Source organism: Triturus cristatus, chromosome 2_1 (assembly GCF_964204655.1).
Source record: "Triturus cristatus chromosome 2_1, aTriCri1.1, whole genome shotgun sequence".
Taxonomy (NCBI): domain Eukaryota; kingdom Metazoa; phylum Chordata; class Amphibia; order Caudata; family Salamandridae; genus Triturus; species Triturus cristatus.
In genome coordinates, this window is record NC_140581.1 from 780,971,887 (window position 1) to 780,992,938 (window position 21,052).

At 42.2% G+C, this 21,052-nt stretch overlaps 1 protein-coding gene across 1 annotated transcript in view; it reads left to right on the forward strand.

Moving 5' to 3' along the window:
- The window catches only part of SPTLC1 (serine palmitoyltransferase long chain base subunit 1), a 341,715-nt gene that overhangs the window by 13,335 nt on the left and 307,328 nt on the right, over window positions 1-21,052 (forward strand). Inside the window, exon 2 of the mRNA XM_085632720.1 lies at window positions 6,014-6,121. Within this exon, the coding sequence (XP_085488846.1) occupies window positions 6,014-6,121 (108 nt within the window). The remainder of the gene's footprint in view (window positions 1-6,013; window positions 6,122-21,052) is intronic.

Here is a 21,052-nt window from a genome sequence, read left to right on the forward strand (position 1 = left end):
ATGAGTATGACCCCTAATCCAAAAGGATTGTGCATCGCTTATGTCTTTGAAGGAAGGGGGGGTGGATGGACGTGGCTGGGTGCGTGGTTGGGGAGGGTGGAGGCCTCGTTGATGCCGGACCATGCGCGACAGAACAGTACTTGCAGCACCCACAATACACTTTGCTAAACACAACTATTACTTGGTGGAGGTTGAGCAGATGGACAAGGAAGGCCATTAAATAAAATCATTTATAGAAACTGATGACAGAATATAACTTATCATTAAAGATTTTGTTTAAATAGTTTATTAAATAGTGTATCTTATGAATGGGTCCAAGGTGCTAAGAAAAGAAAGTCATTAACATTTATATTTTGTCATAAATATTCGTTACAGCTCCTTGGGGCTCACAAGGGTTAAGAAAGCGCTATAGAAATGCTGATATAACAATACATTGTAACTGTATTGTTCGCTTACATTTTAAAGGAAATTTGCATGATCTCTCCTTTGTAATAAAGTGTGACAAGGTACTACTGCAGTGTGTTTGTCATTGGGGAGAGATATGCTAACTGGGCCATTCATACCTGTTTATCTGTCATCACCAAGCCTTTGACACCTTTGCAAGTGGTCTGAAGAGTTGAAGGTCCGCAGAGGATACAAGAAGCAATAAAAATAAAAAAAGCCTCCTGTACTTTTGAAAAACCTTTGAATGGCTTGTTAAGTACTAAAGTCCAGCGCACACATCAGATAAGAATCCTCTGTGTCCTGGAAGCAACAGCTGCCCGGGCTACAGCACAGGAGATGGGTGTGGCAGCGGATCTGAGGTCCCTTTAGTGCAATGGGCATTGCGTTCTTGCATTTGGGAAGAGAGACATGCTAACTTTAAGTCAGCAGCCTGTTTTAAACTGTTTGTTTTTCAGTCCCCCCCCCCCCATGCTTTTAATGCACTGAAAAAGAATTAACTTTAAACTGGGACTGCTGCATCACTGTCTTTTTAAACTGCAAGGTCGTTTATCCCCCTCATTTTCCCCCCGCATCCACATTATTGCAAAATCTGAGGGGGCTATATCCCCCGTGTCCCTCACACTTCCTACGCCTATGTAATCTGCTATACAGCGATGTGTAGCTCAGCTGGGGCTAAAAATCGATGTTTGTAAGACAATGCAAAATACAAATAAATTGGACATGGCCACTGACAATGAGCCCCTGTGGTGACCACCATCAGGTTGTGTAAGTGTGAAAAAACAAAGCTGGAATCTCGCAGTCCCATTCAAAATGACTTCAAAGAGGCTGTTAGGTGCTCCGGTATTCTTTATCCCTACTCCTTAACATCCATGTCCAAGTCATTACTCATGAGGTGAGCCCACGTTCTCACAGGACTAAAACCAGGAAGTAGGAGTGGATGTGACCGTGGCATGCTTCTTCATCCTGAGCACAAACATTCCTGAGCTACCAAGCTCTCTGAGGCCAGCAGATCTAGGGAGAGCAGACTGAATGAACGTTAAGGACTAGGGGTAATGAAGATTACTGGTAAGTAACGAGCATTTTCCCTATGTTCTTGTCCTACTTATTACTTGTGAGACATACCAACGCTAGACAGGCTGAAGAGTACAAATTCTACAGAAAGCACTATTCTACTCTACCTGAGAGGCTGCTATACCTCTTGTTGCTCTACCGTAAATCTTCTCAGGAATAGGAATTTTGGAAATCGCATAAGCCAAAGAAATGGTTTTCCTCATTTGCCTACTTTTGGACATCTCAAAGGCTTTGTTACCCCTGTTAACTTCACTAACCAAGTGATCAGTTTTCCTGCAATCCTTGGTTCGATCTAAAAATACCAAAACTGCTCTCCTTTACATCCCAAAAATTAGGCATGTTTTTCTCTTGCGATGACTGATAAGGAAAGCAAAAGAGGGAAGAGACGTTTCCTGCTTTCAATGAGACACAGGAACTTTAGTCAGAAAAACCGGAGTCAGTCCTTAACAGAATTCCATAATCAAAAATCCTTAAGCATAGTACTTTGCTCAATAATACTCTTGATTCTTCTTCTCCTGACTGAAGTTATTGCAGCAAGGAAGACCCCCTTCAGTGTAAGCCACTAAAGTTCTTCTATGGCTAAAGGCTTAAAGGGAAACCCTTGTGAAGCCTTAAGGTAGGACCAAAGGCAAGCCCCAAGGCAGAAAGTAGTACAACAGGTCTAGATATAAAGCTTCTCTGAAAACAAAATGTCAGATTTGTCTGAGGAATCTCCCTATGATACTCTGAATGCTCCTATCGCTGACCTTTGAGCTCCAAATGGTGCCACTGATAAGCCTTTGTTGAAACCTTCCAACAGATACTGCAGAACCGCACCAATTTCATAATCTATGGGACAACTTTGGTTTCTCTAAGCACCATTTCTGAAAATTCCTGCATGGACTAGAATATGCTGCCAAAGTGGAATGGCGTTTAGACTGCTAAATTACAGATTCTAGATGAACAGCAATCCTTTACTTCATAACCCAATACTTTCAACTTCCAGAACAAAACAGTCAAGTGATCTTGCGGAAGTGAACCCTGGTTTTCCAGTGGAGAGAGAAATAGAGGAATCTTCCAAGAAGGTAAGAGACTTTGACTGAAGAAGAGGAAACCATGATTTCCATGGCCAGTACTGTAGCACTTTCATCACTTCTGCATTCTCTCTCTGGATCTTTAGTAAGAGTTTGGGAATAGAGGGGAGGCATAGAGACGTTTGTGAGGCCACTGATTCACCAGATCATCTACCCTCCATGCCCTTTGGTTTGGAAACTGTGCACGAAAGTTCTCCAGTTGTGAGTTGTCGTGAGAAGCAAAGAGATTCAAGAACATTTATACGAACCTATGGCATCTCTAAACACCCTCCGTGAGAGAGACCTATCTCAGGATGTTAGAAACTTCCAATGCTAAGCATCTGCTTAAAAAATTGTCCCCCGCCACCCAAATATATATGTCTGCTAGGAATAAGAGATACTTTTCCACCCGATTTCCCATCCCTAATGTAACCAGATTCAGGGAAGAATATTTCAGTCCCCTCTTTCTGTCAATGTATGGCAATTCAATGTCTGAACCAGTGCATAGTGATGTTTCAGAATGTTCTAAAATATATTTAAGGTTTCTCAGACTGCAGACAGTTCTTTCCAGTTTGAAAATTATAGCTTTTGTGTCAGTCAATCTTTCCTGAGTCGTGCAATTTACCTAGTCACCACCCCTAACTTGCTAAACTAGCATTGGTTGTTCGGATGTAGGGAGGATCGGAGTTCAAAGGAAACCCTGTGGTCAAGCTAGACCTCCTAAGCCTCCATAGAGGCTGCATTGAGATGTGCCTTTTCACATAAATTGTCTTGTTGTACTCCATTGATGGCAGTATCCAGAGCTTCAAGAGACGAGTTCCTAAATGTCTTGTGTAACCATGCCCGTGTGACTATAAATGCACAAAATGTCGTGTCCCTTTGTACACTCATCCAGAGTCCTGATGATGCCTTTTTTGGTGAGCATCTGCTTATCAATATTTAGATCAGCTGTAAGGATGGCTGCTACCTCCTTCTCCACCCTTTTCTGATTTCTTAGGGACATCCTGCATTCCCTACATGGAGTCCAGTAAAAATGTCTTAACTCTCTCCCCAAGAGTTGTTAATATCAGGATCTCGGGCTCTTCTTGATCCCTTTCTAGTAGGAGATCTGATCTGAATCAAGAGCCACAACAAACAAAATCCTTCAGCTTCCTTCACATATTCCCAGATCTCTTAAGTTCTTTCCTTGTTCACCCTTTATTGAAAAAACTCCAAGCCTTCCTCCAAGAAACCTGGTCACGTTTACTGGACAGACCAAAAGAGTTATAAGATCCAAGCAATCTCAACTTAAAATTGGCACAGAAAAGAACACCTCTGAAAAATATACTTCAAAGAAGAAAATAGCTTGACAAGACCTCTATTCTCAGTAACATCTAACCATGTTTGCATGTGTGGTCTTCTGCATACAAAAAGCAGGATCTTGAACCAGTAGTAAAACCCTGGTCCACCCACACACTAGGAGCCCATGTCCGTGACAACTGCTTAGGGAGCAGTTGGAAATCTTATCACCTGCATATTACTTTTGTGATCTCTATGCATTCAATGAAAGAACTAAAACCAGGTCAACAAACCAACAGGTAGGTTTTGCTTTCTAGTATCTGTGCATGTGGCCCAGCAGATACACCGTTGGGTTTACTTCCAATCTTTTGCCTGTTAATTCGGCAGTAAGGGTAGTTATTGTTATTTATTATTGCCTGATCACTATACATACCCATACCATGTGATTTAAAATCAACATTGTTGTCTGAACTGTTCATCGTACCCAGGTAAATTGAAGCCATCCTTGCCCTCAAAAGGCAAGTCTGATGTAAGTAGCTATATTGGATAAATTTCAAACGCAGGTTCTTTGGCACGTTTTTGTGTTCATTAGCCTGCTCTCCACTCTTTCAGTGAATTCCCTGTGTAGTTTGTCTCACCACTGTATCTTAAGTGACGTGCCAGATTTCCTAGGGCTCAATATCAGAGGGACTTGGCACCCCTCACAGCTCAAGTCACAGCTTGGGCTGTTCAGTCAGCTGCATTCCTTGTAGCAACTGCAAGCCTACTGCTCTCATTTGTGCAGAGCACTTGTTGGTATTGTCCTTGGTGCGCCGTCTTAGGGTGGGTGCAGAGACACTCCTGGTGCCTGGCTCTCGGACACTGCAGCGTCTGGAAAGTTGATAAGGGGTGGGCACTTTACCAACTACATTTTCTAGCTTTGTCTCATGGCCTGTGAGGTCATAATCTGCGATAGTAAAGATGGGACTATGGGGACGAGTGTGCATCACTGTGGCTGCTGAGGCTTTGTGTCACTTGAAGTTTGCTGGTTGTCTTCCACACTGCTACAAAATGAACCATGACTTTGCACTTCTGGCACTTTTCTGGCTCAAGGAGAATTCTCAGCAACATGCATGTATGATCTGGGTCTTTATTTTGAGCTGTGGGGGAATGATCTATGTGAGGGGCTTGGGATTTGTGGATGCAAAGATTTAGGTTTAGACGTTTTGAAAGGCTATCTGTGTTTGTGCCGGTGACAGTCTGAATATTTATTGGGATTCTTTGTAGTGTGTTTTGGTGTTTTTGTGTGTGTGTGTGTATATGTGTGTGTGTTTTTGTTTGTTTGTTTGTCCCAGTACAGCTGGCCAAAGTGGGGTTTCAAGCTCATAGGTGGCATAAGTATTTATTGCTAACATTTTTGATACCTTGACGCGTCTTATTTCACATGTATCCCATCCTCGTCGCCAATGTTGAAAGGATGGATTGTAGCCATGAGGTATAACATAAGTAGAGGTATAATATATAAGTTAAAGGATGTTTGTTCATCAGTTCAGCTGTTAAGATGCCCCACCAGGAGCAGCATCTTTGCCGCTCAGCCCACTCTGTCATTCACCCCAGTCCACCAGGCATTCCAACATTCCACACACACACTCCTGCATACTGGCTGAGCAGCAGGAAATCAAGTACAACACTTCTCCTGGGAGAATATGGTTGCAACAACAAATTGAAACCGGGCTCCCGACTTTCCCTTTAGGAAAAGATGTCTCGGAACCCATGATCACAATAAAAAGACACACATTATCCAGTAAAAAGGCAAATAAGTGTTCCTCTAAAGGGATTTAATTGAATCTAGGAAGCAGTGTTTCTTAAAATGGATACATCTAACTTTGGTAATAAGATTGTGTCGTACAGTTTGATTGTATCATACACAAATTAAATGAAAGGCCTTCCTGTTCGGCATGTCTTAGTCAACATTGTGCAGCGTCTGAAATAGAAATAAATCAGAACTGACGTTTGCTATATTCTGACAAATTGACACTCTTTGTGTACATGTGATTTCATTTTGCAAAACAAATTACATGCCCTATGTTTGACCTGCATAACCGGAAACAAGCGAGTACCCTGTCTGTCCAGGAGGTTTAATACAGCTGATAACTTGTAGTATGTTTATTTTTTGTTAATCATTCTAGGCTCCTGCTTACCATCTAATTTTGGAAGGAATTCTAATTCTTTGGATCATCAGGCTAATTTTTTCCAAGACTTACAAGCTTCAGGAGCGCTCTGACCTTACGGAAAGGGTAAGTTGCAAGGATGAACTTGTTAATTTATTTTCTTGTTTTTCCTTATTTTTGTTCTGGTGCACGTACCCATCTAAGTTCCCTTGTGATGGATAGATTTCTTGTTGAAAAATGTAAAAACATATAGCTAGTAAAAGCATGCACATGTACACCATTTTAAGAGCGAGCACTGATAAGTAAAAGGCTTTTACTTTTGTATTCAGCATGCACACGTGGAGCATGCAGGAAGATCAACAAACCTATGTATCCATTTCAAAATGTCCAACAAACCATCATTGATACAGCAAATAACACAGGGCGATATTCACACTAGGGGAGCACCAGCTGGTGTGCGTCCCTTAAGTAATTTCTTTATGATGTACATTTTATGGACAAAGGGATACATGTAGAATATTATTGTAGTTGCGTTTTATATAGCTTTTACAACCCTTCACGAGGCATTAAAGCACTTTACGCCAAGCAGCATGCTTCTGCAAAAACCAAGATTAATGCTTAATGTTGTGGTTATTGTTGATTATTGGGGTGCTCTCTAGGAAAACATTGCAGGCATTTGCTTCAGTTTGTTTGTGGTAGATTAAATTAAAAGGGGTAGGCATGATCATCAGTGGGGTATATGTGTTTATACAAATAATTGGTGGGCTTAATAGATTGGCAAGAGGATATTGGGTTGTATTAGGTTGTCACTGTATGGTTTCAATGAAGGAGAGGTTGTGATTTGTGAAATTCAGTGTAGGCATTTTGGAGAAATATGAAAATGGAGATTAGGGAAAGCATTCATGTGACTTAGTGTAGGCTGTGCTCAGAAAGAGACGGCGTGCCTCAGAGGATGGAGAGTAAAGAGAGAGTACTTCGACGACACACAGCTCTCTTAAGTTGAGGTCAGTTTGTTGTCAGGCATGGTTTTTGGAATACATTGGGAAGAGACTTTTAGCGATGACATGCAATTTGAGGATGCACAAGTGTAGATACGAATGTTATTTGACCATGTGTGATTGTCTTATATTAGGTACTAGAAACAGGCTAATAGTCTGTCTACTACTAGGCTACTTCAATACCACTGCTTCCAGAACTACTGGTGCTCTGTCCTTCTTCCCGAGCTGACCCTACAGAGTATTGTTTAATGAATTTCCTAGGCATATAAGTTCAAGCCTATCCCAGGCTTTTATTGGACGAACAAGAAGAATGGGCAACTAAAACGCAATGAATTTAATTTTTTTCAAACTGGTTTCGGGCTCAAGTGCAGTGAACAACAATGTGGCATTATTATTTATAGAATTTGAACCCAGAGTGCCTGCACGTGTTATGTGGACTACAGTGCAGCATTCTTTAGTGTTGACCGTGGTGTGCTGTGGCTGAATGGGCACCCACGATGCACTTCACAAATCCACGGCCTTTATTTACTCCAGAGCCCGAGTTATGTTATGTTAATTTAACTTGCTTTTGCGCATGAATGTCACCCGAAGGTGTATCTCGGCACTTTGCTTAGCACAGGAGCTTCAGTGAGCTTTGATTTAACCTGCCCTGCAGCCTACTAATGATCTGTTTATAAGAGGGCAATTTTTCATTTCAAGGAGCAATTCTTCTTTACTGGGGTGTTGAGGGGAGGATCTATGCCTTAGTATATACAGTTTTGCTGTAGTGAGGGCTACAGACAACCATAATCTCGTATGGAAAAATAAATCCAGCCCTATCGTGTAGTGGCAGTCTACTGGCAGCATTGTAGGCAAGTTAGCAGAGTCTGGCAGTACATCCCGCAGGGTTTCACAAAGCTGGGTCAGGACTCACTAATTAACTTTAATGAACATAATAAACAATCTTTCCTTGCAGAATCAAATAATAAAAATAAATAGCTTGAGAATTATTTGCATGTGCTTCCTGTTGAGACCCACACATGAAATCTAAGGCAGCTGGCAGAAGTACATTATTAACTCCAGTAAACGTAGAAAAAAGGAGTATCTACCCCATGTTTTATGCTGTTGTCTAAGCCTTATAATCGAAAGGTGAAAGCTTTTAAGACATCTCATTATATGTGATAATTAAACGTGCAAAGAAGACTAAGGGGCAGATGTACAACCCATTTTTTCGGCCACAAACAGGAGATCGGCCCGTTTGAGTCTGTAAAAAAGGTTTCAGGCATGTAAAAATGCTATTTTGCTAGTCACTGACTCACAAAATAGCATTTGCGACTCTCGCTATTAAGAAGGGCGTCCCTTCTTAATAGCGAGTCACAATGCCATGTACTGTTTTGCAACCGCATTTGCATCGCAAAACACTCGCAGTTTACCAACTACTTCAAGTAGTTGGTAAACCACTCTCAAACGGGCAGGGTCCCCAGGGGACCCCTTCCCCTTTGTGAGTGTGTGCGTAAATATCATTTAAGAGCAGGCAGTGGTCCCAGGGACCACTGCCTGCCCTTAGAAAATGAAACTGAAAAGTTTTTTAATTCTCTTTTTTAAATGCATCCCGTTTTCCTTTAAGGAAAACGGGCTGCATTTAAAACAAGCATTGCAAATGCAATAGGACTCGCATTTGTTGAAGTTGGAGCCATTGGCATTGTAAATGGCATTGCTTTTTACTTATGTGTTATGGAGTGTATGTTTGTGGTGTGTTGTGGAAATATGTGGGTTGGATTGGGTTAGTTAGTTGTGTAATTGTGTGGCGTTGAATTATGTGGAGTGGATTTATGTATTGAAATTATGTGGCATGGTGTGCTGTGGAATTATCTGGATGGTAATTATGTGGTATTGAGTGTACTGGAATTATGTGGAGTGGGATTGTGTGTTGTGGTGTGGAGTTTAATGATGTGGTGTGCTGTTGAGTGGGGCCTTCCATGGCACAAAAAGCCTAGAAATCATACTTATAAAATTTCATTACAAGACCGGAGGCTACCATTATGCATATAACTTTTAATGCGTCACCAAGCAGCCGCATACATCATAAAGAAGTGAAGTTCCAGAATAGAACAATAAGGAAACATCAGCCGTGAGGACATAACAATCAGCCTCTTTTAAATGCGGCTCCAAGCAGATAAGTCAAGCTTTACTACTTCTCTTGCTCTTAATGTTATTTAACTGCCATTTATTTACATTATCAATGTCTTTGTTAGTATTATTCGATCACTAGCTGATTCTCTCTTGCTACAATACTTTTACTGCCATAATGGGCTAATTTAAAGCGTTTTTGGGTCTTCCACCCCCCCCCCCCCCCCCCCCCTCCTTTCCTGCTGCCGGTTTACCAAGCTCCTATTTCGGTCCTTGGTCTTCCTCACCCCCCCTACTCCTATTGAAACTGCTTTTTGCTTCATTCTTTCTCCGCTTTTCGCTCCTATTTTGGTCCTTGGTCTTCCTCACCCCCCCCTACTCCTATTGAAACTGCTTTTTGCTTCATTCTTTCTCCGCTTTTCTAGCGTCTTTGCCGGACCTTCCCTTATTCCCTAAGGTCACCGAATCTAAAGGCAGTGCGACCCTAGGCCTCCGCTTCGAATCGTTTTTTTTTTTTTCTTCACGATTTATATACATTACCGACACCGCTTGTTGTAGGGAACGCTCTCTTTTTCTTCTTTTCGCGTTACTCCGATCCTGGCTCCCTTAACTCGATAGAGAGAGGAAAGTACCTTGGCAACACACGCGCAACGTTTGCGCGTTGCCAGGGCACTTTCCTCTGTCTATTCAACAACGTTGTAACGTTGCAATGAGCTCGAGCTTTTTCTCATATCGCTCGTTATTTACAGGAACCGGTTAACCCCTACTCCTTCAATACCTCAGTATTTGATCAGTATTTTCATACTAAACCTTAGTTGTTACCAGTTTAACCCCCTTTGGAAGGCAAATCATTTGATTTTCTGAAGAGGTTACCCCTTGAATAACCTTACTATCTTCCTTTACAAATATATATATATATATATATATATATATATATATATATATATATATATATATAAAAAATAAAAGTACTTTAGATTAATTAGACTTTATTAAAAAAAACAAAAAAAGAGAGAAAAATATATATTACATAGAGAATATTAATATTTATTTATCAGTGATCATATTTTCAAGAGATCAGATATTTTCCTGATTCGTGTGTTCCTGATTAACATGTCTGATCTAGACTCGGATGAGGCTACTGCCCCCATCCCTAATTTGGAAAATGAGGCAATCAAAAATATGATTCACGACGAAATGAGATCTTGTATGTTGTCTACCTTATCAAAGGTGATTACTTCAAAAAGATCACTCCCCACTGAGGAGAATGAATCTCAACATACTTTTGGTGATGACGATCTCATTGAAATTCGGGGAAAAAGGTCTAAAAAGACTAAAAATATTGACTCTATCCCCAAGAGCACGACGGGAGGTCTCAGCACCTCAAAAATATTGGGAGATCATCGCACCTCAAATACTTCAGGTGTCCCTTGCGGCACAACTTTTAAAGGTGTCCCTTGCGGCACAAATTTTATGGGTGTCCCTAGCGGCACGAACTATCGAAGTGCTCACATATCTGATACACATCTTGAGCAAGATGATGACTTTATCGATGACGATGCCTCCGTTTTTCCTGATGAATATATCCTCGATCTAGATGAGGACGATGAGGATTTTAACTCTCAACCCTTAGACGATGATTTGCCTTCCTCTTCAAAGGACACCATCCTTGACCCTTTAGGCGGTGAGATGTTCTCTCCCCTTAACATTAAGCACCCTAGAAGCAACGAGTGGCTTCCTCAAGAGCACGTTAGTAAATTCATAACTAAGTGGCTAAGGAACTCTCTGGAGAGAGACACACGTAGCTTACTAAGATCAGAATGCTCTAGACCCTTTATAGAGAATAAGGTCTGCCAGACTCCAAATCTCGACCCTGAACTAATTAAATATCTTTTTAAACTTGGGCGAGATCCAAGGAAGGGCATGGAAAGATCTTTCAAAATTTGCCAAGATCGTTTATTAGACGTCCTCGGCCCTCTCGCTAAAATCATCGACGCCGCAGAAGATAGCTACCTTAATGGTTCAGTACTGAATACCGAGGCTATCCGAGGCTGGAGCCAGAGGGCACTAGTTTTCTTGGGCAATGCTAATGCCAGCATCATTTCCGAGAGAAGGAGAATTGTTCTCACAAAAATCAGTCCAAAATTGAGCGACCTAGCGGATAAGGAGTCCACTAACAATCCTAAAGGGCTATTATTTGGCGAAGACATGATCAAGACCTTGAGCAAATACGTCTCTACCTTTACCGCTCTTGACAAGGCTAACCAAAACATGAAACGAGTTTTCAACAACTACATCCTTTTTGGCAGGGCCGGAAGAAGAGGCCAATCTTCCGGCCGTTTCAACCGAAGGCCATACTCCAGGTCCAAGGGTTTCGGAGGTAGAGGCTACCAACCCTCAAACACTCCTCAATTCTACCCCCCGAGGGGGAGGGGATTTCGCTCGAGAAATTTCAGAGGAAGAGGAACATCCACCGACTTCAACCCTCAAAGTGAGTACTCTTCCACCCAACCCCCCTTTCCCCTCTTCAAAAGTAGGAGGCAGATTAAAACATTTCGTTCACAATTGGATACTGATTACCCAAGACCCTTGGGTTCTGAGTACGGTGAGTGGTTTTATGATAGACTTCATAGATACTCCGATTCAATTTTCTATACCAAAAAGCATCCCCTTGTCCTTAGATCAAGAAAAAATTATAGAAGAAGAGATATCCTCTATGCTTTTGAAAGGAGCGATAGTAGAAGTACCCTTCCATTTGATGAGATTTGTGAGCACTCTTTTCTTAGTAGAGAAAAAAGACAAGGGTTGGAGACCCGTAATAAATTTAAGGGAACTCAACAAGTTCCTTCTTTACAGACATTTCAAGATGGAGGGTATCCATCTTTTAAGAGATCTTCTTCTGGAAGGAGATTGGCTTGTCAAATTAGATCTGAAAGATGCTTATTTCACAATTCCGATGGCCGAGTGCCATCAATCCTTTCTCCAGTTTATATGGAAGAATCATCTTTTCCAGTTCAAAGCCCTTCCCTTCGGCCTTTCCTCAGCCCCTTGGTGTTTCACCAAGGTGATGAGCCGTGGCCTCATGCATACGGGAAAAGGGCATCCGTCTTATCATATACCTGGACGATATACTCATCCTATCTCAAGATCACTCTCAAATTGTTCAAGATATGAATTTTGTAATAAACCTCCTAGAAACTCTGGGTTTTATAATAAACAGAGAAAAGTCTATTCTTTTCCCCTCAAAGGAATTAGAATTTCTGGGTTTCAACGTCAACACTACGAATTGTCGCCTCCTCCTTCCCTACAAGAAAATTTCAAAAATAAGAAAGGTTATAAGACACGTTCTCAAACAAAAGGACTTATCCTTAAGGGAACTAGCCAGACTTCTCGGTCTGCTTTCCTCTTCCATTCAGGCTATCTTCCCAGGCCCGTTGAACTATCGTGCTCTCCAAAGGATAAAAGGGAAGGCTCTAAGAGCAGGTCTTTGGTACGGAGATCGAATCTCGCTCAACCAAGATGCTATTCTGGAACTCAATTGGTGGTTGGACAACCTAGACGCTTGGAATGGACGAGCGATCTTTGGGTCAACCCCAGATTTTGTTTTAGAATCGGATGCCAGTCTTCACGGATGGGGTGCATGTTTCCTAGATCAGAACACAGGCGGAGTGTGGTCTCAGGTAGAATCTTCCCTCCATATAAATTTCCTAGAGCTTACTGCCGGTCTTTATGCTCTGATGAGTTTCAAAAAATTTCTTCAGGGGAGATCTGTCGTTCTAAAGATGGACAACATGTCTGCTGTTGCTTACATAAACCGTCTTGGAGGTACGAAATCCGCAGATCTCTCGAACCTAGCGAAGAAACTTTGGATGTTCTGTCTAGAACACAAGATCTCCCTAAGAGCGGAATATCTTCCTGGGAAGGCGAATCTTTGTGCCGATTAGAACTCAAGATTCCTCCTAGATCACAGCGACTGGAAGCTCAACACCTCCGTTTTCAATTCTCTCAACAATTTCTGGGGTCCTTTCCAGATAGACCTCTTTGCGAGCAGATTATCTTTCCAACTTGCGAATTACTACAGCTGGATGCCCGACCCGGGAGCTCTAGCAGTGAACGCATTTCTTCAATGCTGGAAAGGGACCAACGCCTATGCCTTTTCCCCCTTTCTCAATGATTCAGAGAGTCCTTCAGAAAGTCAGACTTCAACAAGCTTCAATCGTCCTAGTGACTCCCTTTTGGCCATCCCAAGCTTGGTTTCCCACTACCCTAGAACTTTCCTGCGATCTTCCCTTCCTAATTCCTCCACTCGCAGATCTCCTCTCAGACGTGGACGGACACATTCACCCTCTAGTCCGATCAGGGAATTTGAACCTTCTTGCCTGGAGAGTGTCAGGAGATCCAATCATCTCTCAGGGCTTTCAACAGCAGCTTCTACTCTCCTCAGCGAGTCTTGGGCTCCCGGAACACACTACCGGTATAACAACATCTGGAAAGTCTGGTTACGCTGGTGCCTGGAAAGGGACCTGGATCCTGTGGAGGCTCCTATCGTTCACATAGTTAATTTCTTAGTCTTTCATTTCGAGAGAGGGCTTAGTTATAGATCAATTAATTGCTATAGATCAGCAATCTCTGCAGGTCATGCTCTCATTAATGGAAAGACAATAGGCAAAAACAACATTGTCTGTCGAGTCCTTAAAAGTATCAGACTTGGAAGACCTCCTAAACCTAGATACCAATTCCTTTGGGATGTCAATTTAATTCTTGACCTTTTCTCTAGTTGGCCTGACAATAATCTTCTGAATAGAAAGAACCTCTCAATCAAGTTAGCCACTCTTCTTTGTTTAGTTTCTTGGCGTAGAGTTTCTGATGTTAAGGCTCTTGACATTTCATATAGATCTTATGACATGTTTGGAGTCAAGTTCGACTTGTTCAGAAGAACCAAAACTATGTCTGACTCTATCTTTTATCCCAAATTTGATCTTTACCCAAAACTTTGTGTGGTTAACTGTATGAAAGAATATGACTGTAGAATGAGTTCTCTCCGCCCTTCTGGTGTCAATCAATTACTCATCTCCTTCGTTAAACCTCACCTAGGTATTAGTTCTGCTTCTATCGCAAGATGGGTTAAAATCGTTATGGAACTAGCAGGTATTGATTTAAACATTTTTAAACCTCACTCTATCAGAGGCGCTATGGCCAGCAAATCCTTCTACTCAGGTGGTAACTTGAATGATATTCTTAGAGCTGCTGATTGGTCTAATTCTACTACTTTTTCTAAGCATTACTGTAAACCAATTTCTCATATGTCTGATGTTGTATTACATAGCTACCAACATGCATAATGGTAGCCTCCGGTCTTGTAATGAAATTGCGATTCTCCTATTACCATGACCAGAGAATCTAGATTTCATTAAAGACACGGAGGCTAACATTGTGGTTATCTTAGTACTGTATTTATATCCTAATTTCATTGTTCATATTTTTACTGCTATTTTATTCTATGTCTTTCTGCATAAATTATTTATGATGTTCATTTGAAATGTTTACTTGTTTTTACTTTTATAGTTTTATACTATTCTTTCTTCATTTAATTTTCTTTTTCTTGCAGATAATCCATCTTAACTTTCAGATCTTCATTGTTTTTGGAAGAATCCTTTCTTCGTTTCCGGAGTTCTCCCTCGTTTCTGTGATATCCTCTTCTACCTAAGGAATCCTTCCTGGAGTCTAAAGTTTTTTGGGACTTATCGTGCTATATTCCACAATTTAAAAGAGGCTGATTGTTATGTCCTCACGGCTGATGTTTCCTTATTGTTCTATTCTGGAACTTCACTTCTTTATGATGTATGTGGTGCTTGGTGACGCATTAAAAGTTATATGCATAATGTTAGCCTCTGTGTCTTTAATGAAATCTAGATTCTCTGGTCATGGTAATAGGAGAATCGCAATTACATAATACATGATGTACACGGCCAAACATTAATGCACTTGGTAAGGATATGCCTTCCCCCACCTTAAAAAACAAAGCACTCAGTTGTTTTTTTTTTTTGTGTAGAAATTTGTACAGGATACTAATTTCTTAGCGAGTCACGGGGTACAGCTGCAAGTGTCATATAAACATTAGATGGACTAGGTTAATCTTAAAGGTAACGATGCATTTTATGTATTTTATTCCCCTTCTCTCCATCTTGCTTTCTTCACAAGGAATATATTTTTTAGGGCTCTGCCAGAGCACCTCAACCATGACCAGTAACACACACTATTCCCGTGCTGGGAATTTCACACAGCTCTGCCAATGTACCTCTAAATTCTGAGAACAGGCACCTCAAACACCCTCAGCTATTCAGGACATGAACATCACATAACTCTGCCAGTGAGGTATGGCGTGGTCTTCAGCATTCCTGCGATTCCAATCCTGGTTCAAGACATCACACGACTGTCCTGAATAGCCAAGGGTGTTTGAGGTGCCCGTTTAGATTGTGACAAGCGGTCTGAACTTGCCATTTCTTACCACGGGAAAGGAGGCACCCAAAAGGCAAAATAGAATTTTGTCTGGCACTCTGAATCTGCTTAAACTAGGACCTCTGTAGTAGTATGTTAGGGAAAAGTCATTTGGGTGTCAAGGTGCAGGCGCTTGGGAGATATCCAGTGAACTTGTGAATAAGCATAGGGAAAAAGGTAGAGGTAAACGTAAGAGAAGGAAAGATGCAGAGAGGGAGTGCTGAATGGAAGGTAATGTAAGATGTGCAGGAAATAAATGGCAAGTTCATAAATGACTTGTCACAATCTGTCAACTTCTTGTCATGTGCTGTGCACCATAAGGCTGCTGCTTGTAATGGACTTAGTTCAACACTGCCCCTCTGTGCCCCAGTGGCACACAGCTGGCACTGGCGCACGCAGTCACTTCATCCCAATTCCAACATGTAGGGCTACGTCTATACAGATCTTGGAATTAAGAACAACTCTATTTATGCTCCTCAATTCTCAACTACATAATTCCTGTCATTATCTTTCTGTACTTTCACTAGCTAATCTATATATTTTAGAACTTGAACCCACACACACTGCGTTCTCTTTAGACCAGCAATCCATTTTTTTTAGGGCTCTGCCAGTGCACCTTAACCATGACCAGTAACACACACTGTTCCCGTGCTAGGAATGTCACACCGCTCTGTTAATGCACCTCATAATTTTGAGAACAGCTACCTCAAACACCCTCCACTATTCAGGACAAGAACATCACATGACTCTGCCAGTGAGGTACGGCCTGGTCTTCAGCATTTTTGCAATACCATCCCTGGGGCAAGACGTTACGCGACTCTACTAAAGCTTCTCCGCACAGGTACTCCAAAGTGCAAAGCACGGCTCTGGACATGGGGCCAGTAAAAGAACGGAAAAATGTTGTGAATCATGTAATCTAGTCGTACAGCTTTGGGATTGATAATGCTACTTTTGTTGGTGTATTGGGCCTTAAATCGCTTTTCGGTTGGTGCTGAATGTTATATCTCCAGTCTAACACACACACTCACACTCTTACTCTTACAGAATGCTTGAGACCAGGGGGCTGCAAAGCTTTACTAATAGCAATACAGCGCCATAGGGAGGGAGGCGGGAGAAGGAGGGTACTACAGAACCGATTCACCCCAGAGAACGCTAACTCTGAATGATTGCCTGGGCCCCCCCTTCGCCCAGCTCCTCCTTCTCAAGCCCTTGTGATCGGTACGCACTCTCCGTTTGACAGCGACGGCAGAGCGCATAGGGAAAGTGCCTCTCTGGCAGACTGACACTTTGGTGTTAGGTGGGAGGAAAAGGTTGGACGTGAAGCCACAGCAGCATCGGTCAGCGAGCACACAGTGGCGCAAAGGAAAGGCATAAGCAGCAGGTTGCTAGTGAGCAGTCTTGGGCACCCACCAGCAGCATCGCCATAATGAGATGCAATCCTAATTCTCAGATGTCCCACCCACAAGTTACCTTGACATGGGACCCGTGCAGTGAAAAGGGGCCATCTCAAGCTCTAAAAGAAAAAAGCCTTTAGCGCGGTGGATGGCCTATCACAGGCAGACCGTGAGGAAGTGGCCAAGCCCAAGAAGGTTTGAAGGGCTTGAAGGGCAGGGCATGCCGCAATGTGGGAATAATGAAAACAAGATATAGGCACTCAAGCAGCATGAGCGCTGCTGCTCGCTCCCGAAAAACAAATACAATCCCTGTAGAGGAAAAAGGAACAGGAAGAAAGGTCCATCATGCGCTGTACTGTGTGATGGCCGACCAAAATGCTCTCGGAGTGAATTGCCGGAAAGAGAGCTGAACACACAAAGGAGGGACTTTAACAGAAATGCACCAATGAGAAGCCACAAATAACAACCAATGGCAATCGGTGGGTTTGCCAAACCCCGCAGAAGAGATACAACAGGCTGAAGCTCGACCTAAAAATGACAAAATAATGAACTGATGCACAGCTGCAGCCCGTGCAGGTAGGGGCGGTGGGGCAGTGTGTGGATTTTGACAACCGACAACGAGGGAAAATTCGTCGTCTGTGTCGAAATCCCACCCCACCGCTCTTATCTGCTGAGGCTGCTGATACTATCACAAATGTGCTGCATTATGCCACATAATTTAAGTATTCTGGCCGCATAATTTAGTAGACTCTGCTGCATAGTTTGTTCCTCTCTTGCCACATCATTCCAGTGGACCTGCTTATACCAGAACCAAGCTGGCTGCTGTTAAAAAGCCTCAAAACAGATGAGTGTAAACAGTCATAGGCTTGAAGTTCTGAGCCAGGCTAGACTTGAATGTCAGGTAGGGTGACTCCAGCTCACCCAAGTGAACTCTGCCTGTAAATCTTGCCTGCAAACCTGTGAATTTGATCTCCTTCTCATGAACGCTATGCAAGTCGACTTACAGCAACATGTGCCACTGTACAAAACACCTAAATAAAGAAATGAGGGTTGAGCAACTAATGTGGCAACAGCATTATGTCGAAATTAAGTTTTCAACTTGAGGCCACTGGTGACCAGTGTATGGCTTTCCCATCTGGTTTAAAATAAATGATCACGTATCCTGCCAGTCACCTCCAAAGTCAAAATGTGTATTGAAATAGACAGCAAACTTTGGGTATCTATATTTTCTTGAGAAAGCTATAGTTAGGGCTACTGGAATTATGCAGCAAGAGATGGTCAATTATGTGGCAGGGTTCAGTAAATTATACGGCAAGTAAAGGCAAATTACGTTGCATAACGCGGCACATTTTTTAATAGTATCAGTTCATTATTTCATCATTTTTAAACTCGGTTACACTGTCTGGGAATTGGGTCCAGTGGCAATGCATGAAACAGATTTGTGTATAGGAAGAGCATAACATGATTTTGCCCCATGCCCATTTTCTACTGACCTCCTGCTTCAGGACTTTTCAGACAAATCGTACAAGGTACAAAATTCAGAGATGCCGAATTACCCTGAACCAAGATCATGGAGACCTCTTTCTTCAAACCCACTCCGCAGTCGGCTGATCCCTTCATCTTGCATCATTGCAAGACCTTCAGTTCCTTGGGCTAGTGACACTCAGTGCTTCTCTGTGGCTACTTGCTTTGTATTATCCATGTTCATTTATTTCCCTATCCTTGGGAAGGTAAACAAACACTGCTCGTATTTATTCTTGTTAAATTTTACCTACGGTAGCAGAAAGGAAGAGTGGATTGGGACGGTATTATAAATGTTGTGGAAATAGAAATGTGTCCACTTTGGATGGGAGTCTTCATTAACTCCCACGGCCCAGAAAATGAAGGCACGACTCATCGGTGCTTCTGCTGCCTCTGGGCGCAATTGCCTGGGACAGGTTCAAGTTTGCTGGGCCCATAATGCTGCGCTTTCCACCACGAAGCAAGTATAAACAACGATTAATTTCCTCCAATAAATAACGCTTGCAGGCCCCCGCACTGAAAGGGGAACAATTACTACTCCATTCTTGCTGCCAAATGAGCTGATCAGAAAAAAATAGGGGAGTCTGCTGCGTAAACCAGTCTGAATATCATATTTGCCATTAAAAGGCAGCCATTAAGACCATCTCTGGCTCATTTCACCCTCTTTTTGTTTCACCTTTTCAATTTGCACAAAAGGGGGGGGGGGGGATTGCTCCTCATAAAATGTCACTTTAGCAAAGCCCATCACTTGCCTCTGGGCCAATAAACAGCAATTAGCATAAACATTTAAACCAGGAACTGGAAAACATCTTGTTCCCTCTCGAAACTGTTAGATTACAGCCCTGCACTGTGTACAAAAACCTCTTCAGTCAGCTCCAATAAGTCTCAACAGGCACAAAACGTCTATCAAGTACCTGTTATCACATACCTGCTGCTGCACATATATCTCAAAGCTGTTTTTTTTCCTAACAAGATTGGGGAACTAACTAACTACTTTTGCGAGTTCCTGTTTTTTTTTTTTTTTAACTCCTTTCCTGTGACGTTTATCAAATTGATGCAGCATCTCCGCAATTGAGTTGCCACTGTGTTGAGTACGCTTATTTCCTTTATGATACTCTGGAGCGCGCGTGCCATGATTTAATTTTCAGTAGTTATAAAGAAATATCAAGAAATACTTTCATGCTTCTTATAGTCCTCAGAAAACATGCTACGGAACTTCTGCCTGGAATCAGTGTCACAGAAAAAGGAGAATAATTTGGGACAAAAACCTGACAATGGCACATTAAGTGATCAATAAATACAACGTTTATTTCATGCAAGTTCTATGTTCAGTGTCCAGAATATAAAGCGCGCAGTTTTACGACGCATACACGGAGGGACTTAATTTTAAGATGACAGCAAAGGTTAAAACTTCCGGGTCCCACTGTCCTTGTTTCATGCCCGTCTGTTGTGACTCACGTACCAGCCAGTGAGTTTACTTACAATATGCTTGAGAGCCTTAGGGGACTGCGTGGTTTACGTTTCTTTTAGGTTGTTTTGTATACGTGTCTGAAATTTGTTCGAGCATGGGGGTACACTAATTTACTAAAATATAATGGTGATACTTCTGGTTCTGTTTTTCGAAGTTTAGGGGACACTATTTCTACCGCACCGTATCAAAAACAGTATCAGTAATCGATGCTCTTCTGGCGCAAGTGACAATCTTTATGCATATGCGTTCAAAGAAAAATGCTGTAACCTGGGGTGCTGTTAAAATGTCGTTCCAACCTTGGCGCACTTCAAAGAGCCAACCACTACTTTTTCAACAAATTAATTGTGTCTGACGAGTGCATTTGTGCCAGATCTTTAAGTCTGCGCATTCAGAACAGCCGGGGACCCCCTTGTTTCGCGGTACCATTAGCTCTTTAATCGTTCAGCTTTGACAAGAGAGAAATGACACGAGGGAAAGCTGATTTACGAGACAGCAGTTACTGTCAACATCATAAATCTGCAAACATCATAGAAAATTGGTGACATCATTGCCTTGCTTTGTCGGGCAGAGCCGCCCCTTACATTGTCTTTACTGAAGAGCAATGCCCAGCTATAAGTACAGTGGAGTATAGCATCGTTCTGCACATTTAAGACATGTTATATGTTTACGCTCTATTGTTTCAGAGGCACAGACCGGTAACAGCATTTGCCCAAGATCACACACAACATAGAAAGGCTGCGGTTACACTCCTGAATTTGTAGATTAATGGTTCCCTTGATTTTAAGTTCTTCCTAAGAACGCTTGCTGCTGTTCTAAAATGAACTAAAGGAGCGGAGGAAGAGAACACAAACTATTTGGTGTAAGGTGTAAAAAAAAAAAAAACCCAAGCAATAAAACCAACAAGCGGTCGAGGAGTCTGGCAGCTTTGAAAGTGAAAGCGCGCACAGTGCACTGAATGTAAACAAAGCACGTTGTCCTGCCCGAAGGAGGACAAACTCAATAAAGAAAATGGTGCTTACAACACTAAAAATAACATGTACCGTGTAAGAACCGAAGTAAAGGGGCC